This window comes from Halyomorpha halys, unplaced genomic scaffold (assembly GCF_000696795.3).
Source record: "Halyomorpha halys isolate HHAL.00 unplaced genomic scaffold, Hhal_1.1 Scaffold56.1, whole genome shotgun sequence".
In the NCBI taxonomy this organism is placed as follows: Eukaryota; Metazoa; Arthropoda; class Insecta; order Hemiptera; family Pentatomidae; genus Halyomorpha; species Halyomorpha halys.
Window position 1 is genome coordinate 1323143 of NW_027115012.1, and position 8820 is coordinate 1331962.

Here is an 8820-nt window from a genome sequence, read left to right on the forward strand (position 1 = left end):
TATAATTGCAATTCTTTCCCAACAATGCGTTAGTTAATATTAACAATAGTCATACCAATATATATCAACTTTCATGCATAACTTCATTTTTTTTTATCCGTGTAAATAATTTCATCAAAACAAATCAAAATACAATTCATTTATAGTTTATTTTATAGGCGAATCCAAACATTGTAAGATTAATTTGTAATTATTTCAATAATTGTAACTACTCTGATTAAAAAAAAAATACTAATGATAATGTTTTTCTTATTATGTTGTGCCCATAATCTGCGTCTTGTACATAAAAGATCAAATGTTTACCAACAACTTCTATAATGTCGTTATAAAAAATATAGGTTTACGTGGTTGTTCCAATAAAAATCGACGTCATTTTATAAATTTGTAAGATTAAATCAACAATTTTTTAAAAATAGATTTTCAGACACCGTAGAAATTAGGATAAAATAACAAACCTCAACTACAAAAAATATATTATTTATATTACGAACTAAATTATTATTTGAATAAGCTTAATAAAACACCGATGAAACTTTTAATGTGATGATCAATATTATTCATTAAAAATTTAAGATTAATTTAGCAAAAGTGATAAATACTAATGAATTATAATATTAATACCTCGGAAATGGGGTTAAAATGCAATTATTGTGATCTAGAGATCGAAAACTATTTAAAAAGAACATATTTTTTTCATAGTATTTTGATTAAATATAAATATATACCAAAACGTCCAATTTTAGCTTATTTTTCCATAAATCGTATTCATTAAATATTTACAGGATAAATATAATGAATTTTAGAAATCGAGGACAGCAGTTAAAGGCTGAGCTAATAGTTTTTATATCTGCCAAAAGAGAGCAGCACCTCCCAAGCGCTAAATGTATTAGTTCTAGTAGTTCCCAAGAGATGGCAGCACTATCGGCGTCTCGCATTCAATCCTGGGTCGAAAATTTTGTTTTGTATTAGGATATTAGGAACATGCAGGAGCTCACTCGTTCAGAACACCCCCGTAAAGTCGATAGTGCTGCTCTCTTTTATCGGTTATTTAAACTACTTTTTCCAGTTTCTCGAGAGGTGCTGCTATCTTTGAACAGGTATTAAAACTCTAACGTGAGCTTTATTATTATGCTTTGCCGACAGGTGCTGCTATCTTTTGCCAGTTTTAAGAACTTTCTTCTGATTGAACCGTCCACTCTCTTTTCAAACCCAAATGTTTCGTTTTTTGTGTTTTTATCGATCTCAGTCGTAGTAATAGTTTGAAATAACTTGTACTTTCCTTTATATTATTTTGTTTTGCTTACATATAAAGATTAGCTTTCAGTTTTGGAGGGTTTTAGAGATCTGACCTAAAAATAATAATGAAATTTATAAATATTGTTTTAACTTCATAATTTTATTGACACCGTTCAATTGAAATAGTAATCAGTGAATTTTATGTAATACTTATAGAAATCTGTCAGGCCAAGTGCAAAATAAAATTTCAACTTACAGGTTTATTGATAATCGAATTTTGAAAACTGAGAATTGAAACTTTAGTAATAAAGTGTTCAAAAACCCAATGTAAGCACAATTATATATGTATCTCAAAGAAATATGGAAAAAATCTGACTTTCACTATCTTGTGTTTAGATTGTATGGATCAAAGGACAAGCTATGAAACCTGTTCCTTATAAATTCCAGACCGATAATATTTTAAATAGGCAAAAATTTTACGGAGTTACGCATTTGGTCTAGTATAATCAAGAGTAAGAGGAGAATAAATGTTATATTTAAGAAACAGAAGGCAAGTTCTTTCTTCATTATTTTAAGCAAATAGTACTTATTAACAATAATAGAGTAAACTGAAGCGATATGATCAGCACTTGTCTCTTTGTTAACATATGCTATTACTCTAACATAAAAAGTTTAAGGGGTAATTCCAGACCTTTTAGTTATATCAAAATATTGCTTTTACAAATATTTAATCCATAAATTAACTCTATATAGCATCAACTTATGGTAAAAATTAAAAGCAGCTCATGTTATCCTTAATTGCTTTAATAACAGGCAACTCTGCTGGCTGTCAAAATCAGAAGAGAAAATAACACCTAACACATCTGACTTTTCCAATGGGCCATTTAAAGGGAATACACTTTCTAAGGTTTCCACTTCAGCTCAACTATTTAGAAAAAATATGTTTGCTCTTGCATCAACTTACCTCCTTATGTACATTCTTTATCTCTGTAAAGGCATAAATTAAATTTATAAGGTTAATAAATGATATAGAGAATATTTTAAAATTATAAATAGTTTATTTATACACGTTTTATTCAACAAAAGCTTTCAACAATTTTTTTTAATAACGAAATCATTGCATACAGATAAGTATATTACAATATATTCATAAGTCAATTATAAGTAGTTATTAAACTTATACAGGAATGGTCAAAATTATACAATTTGACGATAGAATATACACGTAAATGTAACAGGAAAATTGGAATGTTACAACGAAGAGAAAAATAAAACAAAACCTTATCAAGCAATAGATTTATAAATAAAAATAACTTCACCACATGAATTTAAATTAAAACAATAATATTTAATAATTTATTGTCATACTAAATTATTAAAATAATATATGTAAGGATACTGTATTTGTGTAAAATCCCTATTATTTTAAATTAAAAAAACATGAAACAGTTAAATAATAAATAAATAAATAAAGTTATGCTTGATTCTTCTAATATGTCAAGAAAGTAATATTTTCAACTATGATATTATATACACAGAATGACCATTTTGTTTTTGTATAATATAATATTTACTAAAATTATTTCAACAATATACTGATTAACATCAATTGAATCAAAATAAGTTTACTAATACTAGTAAATTTATAAATACATTCTTAGAAGAGCAGTATATTTGACAACTAAAATATATAAAGTGAACCTATTAATAACAAATAATGATGACGATAATAGAGTTATAACTAACAACTACCATATACTTATTAAATAAGTAAACTGAAATTTAAATTTATTGTGTATTCTATATTCCTAAAATTGAAACTGTAACTGAATGCCAAAAGAAAGCAGACTCATTTATGGAAAGTTGGGGATTAATCCATTCAGTGATATTCATTTTTTAAATATTTTTTATTACATGTGGATTAAATAACAAACCACAATAAAAAATGATTTAACACTCACTGTTTCCCAATAGCGGTAATCAATGCCAAGGGAAAAGATATAATATATACCAATAAATTATCGACTACAAAATAATCATTCCAAAATGAAAAATCTAATATCCACTGTTTAAGATGACTTAATAATCACTGGTAAAGGAACATATTTAAACATGATCGTGAATCTTTGAATTCTTTACAAACGTATTTTGGTCAAATAAAAAAACTTTTCAGAAGACATAACTCATTATTTGTGTTCTTGCCTAGGACACCAACCAAGAGTTATTTACTTGTCATATTAATGCAGCATTAATGAAATTCATATAAATTGTGAAACATGGCAAATTAAAAAAAAAAAGCTTCATATATCGCAAATTATGCCTAAGACATCAATAAGTGATAAAACAAAAAATGAATGAATTCATAGATACAAAATACCAACTAAATTAAACTATCTTTGTATTTCCTTCAAATAATAAAAAAAAATATTAATAATAATATTTTTCTATAATACCAACAAATTTCTAATTATCAGTTAATTCTCTACCTCTCAGTCCCAACTAAGACATGCAAAAGGAAATCATATATCACTAAACTTTATTATTATAGTGAATGCTAGGGTATTATACTTTGTCATTACAGTGAATGCTAGGCATATTTACTTTAAATAAACATTTTTATATGTAATAAAACTTAAGAACTTTTTAATGTGTATATCTCTGATTGAAATAATGAATGAGATCAGGCAGTCATCGGAACGTTTTGGGTTAAATTAAATCTATCCATAATTTTTCAGTGACAAAAAAAAACTAGCATAAGGAAATTCAAAAAGGGATAAACCCAACCATAAATTCTCCACACATTATGAGGACAGCATAGACTAAACTATAACCCTTTTGTTCATATTAGTTCAAATTATAAATATCCTTGGAAACTAGCCATTCAATAAAGACAACAGGGTTGAAATAATTTTTATATCAGCCTCGCAATTAATGAAACGTATTTAAGAAGAATGACAGTCAATAGAAAACTCAGCAGCTGAAGACCTTTAATATTCGATGTATTACTAAAAAATTTACGTTTATGTACCTTCTATTCAGCCATCATTTCAATCTAGTATAAGCATTATGTAGGGGAAAACTGTATATTAACTCAGCTAGATGTTATGAGAGGAAAGAGAAATTTTTATACAAGATAGGATTGAAAATTCTTCCTTAGCACTTCAAAATAGATTATAAAAGTACAAATTAACAATTATAAACTAAAATGAATCATATTATACAAAAATTAAGAAGATAAGTAGAAAAAGAGGCTAAGTGCTAAAAAATAATTTGATTTATGATATAAATAATATTTTCTATTGTTTTTCCTAACTTACTAATAAATTAATATAAATGATAACTTTGCTTATAACTATTAAAGAAATTTATAAGGATAAGAAGCACTTTCCGATATCTTTTTTTGCAATTTAAAGTATATACCAATATTAATGTGCACATTATAGAATATTATGCTTTAGAAGCACAGTTAGGCAGTCTCATTTACGTAACTCATCCATTATAAAGATATTTAAGTAGACAACAAATACAAGAATGAGTACATTCAATACTCAATGAATACTCTCAATAAGTTCTTCCTAACAAATATTTATGTCTCAAATGCCAAACACCAAACTTCTACCAAAATATACTTTGTAATGACTCCAGTTTTAAAACTGACTAGACAAATGTTCAACAATTTAAGATACATTTCATAATAATAATAAAGTGAATATTCTATGACTAATTTTTTCTCGAATCTTGACACTTTTCCATTGATTTCAGCAAAATAGTGAATACAATGGCATGATAGAGTATAATCTTTGACAAAGAGGAATAAATATGACAGGCGAGTAAAATTTGTCAAAATAACCAAGTAGACAATATCTTAATGCTATTTGTATCTTTGAGGCCTTAAGTGCATTCCCTGAGTGCATATGTTAAGCTCTTCGAGGAAAGATGTGGAGTTGTGAACAGTTGTTCCGCCTAAGACAAGTCTGAAACCTGGATAATTCTTGTTGAGCATATGAACTGTCAACGATTCTTCATATGTAGTGCCTCCAACAATGAACACTATTATATCTTGACCCCTAGAAAAAAAAAAACAGATATTAGAAAAACATAATTATAAATTGTATAAAATTTGTGTTTACAAAAATTTTCCATTTAACTGAAAAAAAGATGTGACCAAAATCATCAGTAAGGCTTCGTAAATAGCAAAGTTGGTAATTCGACCCTTTTAACTGTTAATATAATTCATAGATGATTCCTAGAATGGTAATATTCATTAATACAAAATAATTTAGTAAATAATAAACCAAATAGGGTTAAGCTGTAACAGTTTCTCAACTATTATTAAAAATTTATCTATCGATTTTTTTTTTTCCTAGGTCTATAAAATCATTTTTGACTATATATGTTTTAACTAGAATCTTAATAAAGGGTATTTTTTTATTTACCTGCTCATTACTAACATACCACTGCAGTTCTGAGGTTTCTAACAGCGACATTTCAACTCCATCATTTTTTTTACAAATGGCCCAATAGTAGGGTTATTCATGATATTGTGTTGAATGTAAAATGTTTTACCATGTTATAAGTTATAAGTATAGGATTGTGAGCAGCCATATTTAAAGTCATGTTAAATGCATAAGAGCTCCTAGCGGATTTTCTGAGCAACTTGTTTTATAACCTTTCCTTCCAAAACTTCATCTTACTGTTTACCTCTAAGTTTTGATTACAATAATTTATTATAACATGCCTAAAATAAGTGAAAAGTAGAAATGTAAAAGTTTGGCTGATTGTCTTTTTTAAGAAGTCCAAAACACAAGATAAAAGAAAAAAAAACACTAACTACCAGTAAGTAACCTAACACAACAAATAAAATGGTGACAAGCTCAGCTGGTCTGTTTCGAGACGTCATTATCTATTTAACAGACCTAGTAACAGACTCTCAGCCATGTTACATGTTATAATGTTTTAACATGGTAAAAGAAGGAAATATTTCTCCATTTAACATATGTTTTTCATTTAACACGCTTCAACATCTTGAATACCCCTAGTATATTAACATAGAGTTTATAAGTAAATGAGGTTAAAAGTTTTAGGGATCAGTAATGCCTTGAAATGGGAAGATGATCATTGACATTTCCTGAATTTTTCTCCAAATATAACGCTGGAGTGGTCATCGTGACCACTTCTTGTTCTCATCAGTCTCTCCATTGTCATAAAGTTCCATTTGGAATGATCATCCAGCTTTAGGATATCAGTATCTTAGTTACTGAGCACCTCAACTCTTAGTTAATAACATACCATTTAAAAAAAAAAAAGACACAAATTTTCTACCTTAACCTAATATAACTCAATTAGTCAATAAAATAATGAATTACCTTCGGTTCATTGATGAATTGCTCTCCGATGCTACAAGAAAAGGATAATTACTTTCTCTGAGCCTTCCTTTAAGCAAATCTTCCAAAATATCTTTCAAAACTGGACTATGTTGTGTATAGACGTTCTCGACTCCTTTCAAATCCTTTAAAATGGACATTATTTATAATCAGAGAAGTCATAGAAGTAAAGATATATAGTAATATTTTACATTCAATAATACTGAAGAGTAATATTGTTTGATTGATTTCAGGAATTTGGGTAAGTAGTTTTCTGCTAGGAGCCCATTTACTTTGATAGGTTAGGTATGAGGCATGACCAGAAAGTGAAAAAAAAAACATTCACACAGCGTGACAGCCCGATAATACTCTTTCTTACTTTCTCGACATTTCTCTTAGCATTGGGCTATGGTGAAAAAATATATACTATAATAAAATTAATCTCCTGCGATATTATAGCTACTCATTTGAAAAATATTTAAATCATCTACAAGAAAAAACAAAAAGCACATAAATTTGACCAATATTAGTGAAGTTAAAGTTTATTGTACATCAATGAATCTAGAAAAACATAGATAAAGAATATAAACTAATTTCATTACCTTAAATATCCTTTTAGTTATCTTCACAACAGATTTTTGATTTACTATGTTTGTGTTAGTTGCTTCCCCCTGCCTCAAAGCATATTCCAACACACGATAAACCATCTGTTGAAAGAAAATTATTTCATTTCATTAATAATGCTTTGAAGTGGTAATAAATACTCTTTAAATATGTAGTGACAGAATTTTATAATAGAAACAAAATATTTTGAATCAATTTTGAGTGGAAACATATTTGATAGGATAGCAAGCAGTTCCTTCAGCAAGGGCGGGGCCCTTCCTATTAATATAATCCTAAAGAATATTATAATTATTATAATGTATATAACCAAACAATCACTTAAGTTGAACATAGATTAATTTTTACCAATTATTCAACTTTTACCTATAAAAACTCGTAATAAAATTCAAAACAATAAATATGATACTGCCAATGAGATAAATACATCTGACAAAAACTTTTTTTTTCTCATTAGACTCATTCCAAAGATCGTAGCATTGACTGGGGTTACCTCCTCTACTGGAATCTTCCTACTGACTGCCCTCAAGCTATAATAGTTTCACTCAACAGTGAAATCTACAGAATAAGTCCAATAAACAATAAATTGGCATTTTTTTTTTTTGGGTCAGATGAACCATTATTAAAGCAAAGTAGCATTATTTATATCAGAAAGTGACGTATTTACATCTCTTTTATTTTAACTCCCCCCTTCTCTGCAGAGCGTGGGCCAATATAAATATATAACTAAATATAAATTAAAATTATATTATTAAAAAAATTATAATTATAGCGGTTATAGTGTCTTACTTGTGTATCTTATCAATTCAGTTTTATAGTTTATATTCAACTACCCATAAACTTATATCAACACTGGATTGTACCCACTGCCACCTCATAGCTAGGCCATACGTGAACATATGTTTTAGAGGGGCTACAAATTTTCAATAGGAACCTTCCTATTCCAGACCTGAATAATTTTAAACATGAAAATTGGAAATCAGTAGAACCGTTCACTAAAAAAAAAAAAGTTCAGAAACAGACAGATTCTTTCAATATTTTGAGCTCAAATTGTTCTAAACACATTTTTAATACCACTGAGTAATTTAAGCAATAAATCTATGAAATAGCTTAGCCTTCCTTTAGCTCAAAATATTTTTATATAAACACAGATGGACAGACTAAACAAATATGATGCAATCATTTTCAGGATCTTGAGCTCTACCTGTACATTCACGCTACATCTAGTTGAATAATTTCCCCCCATCAATATTAAAAATGAGCTGGCCCATTTGCCCAATCGTCTCATAAGTATCCCATGGCAACCACAACGCTATTGACTTTGAATTAGAGTCGAGCCATGCCTAATTCATGCACTATCTCAAAAATGGTACATTTCTGGGCCTTAGACACAGGACCTAAAATAAATTCCAAACTCCATAGAAATATACTTGGGTATTGAAGATTTCTTGAATGACTTTTATTGAAATTGTAGTAAGAATTTAAGAATCGAAATTGGGATTTGTCACTTCTCCATGAAATTCCCTTCCTTTTGATATCTCATTCATCAAAACCTATCATCCCTGAGAGCCAGAAAGGGATCAATTGTACCGTTATATAT

The 8820-nt window shown here is 28.2% G+C and overlaps 1 protein-coding gene across 1 annotated transcript in view; it reads right to left on the reverse strand.

The window, feature by feature from the left end:
• Positions 1-2323: 2323 nt before the first annotated feature.
• The window catches only part of Vps45 (vacuolar protein sorting 45), a 16806-nt gene continuing 10309 nt past the window's right edge, over positions 2324-8820 (reverse strand). Inside the window, exons 10-12 of the mRNA XM_014438378.3 lie at positions 7202-7306; positions 6603-6745; positions 2324-5303 (exon numbers count right to left, since the gene is read on the reverse strand). Of these exons, the coding sequence (XP_014293864.1) occupies positions 5108-5303; positions 6603-6745; positions 7202-7306 (444 nt within the window). The 3' untranslated portion in view covers positions 2324-5107. The remainder of the gene's footprint in view (positions 5304-6602; positions 6746-7201; positions 7307-8820) is intronic.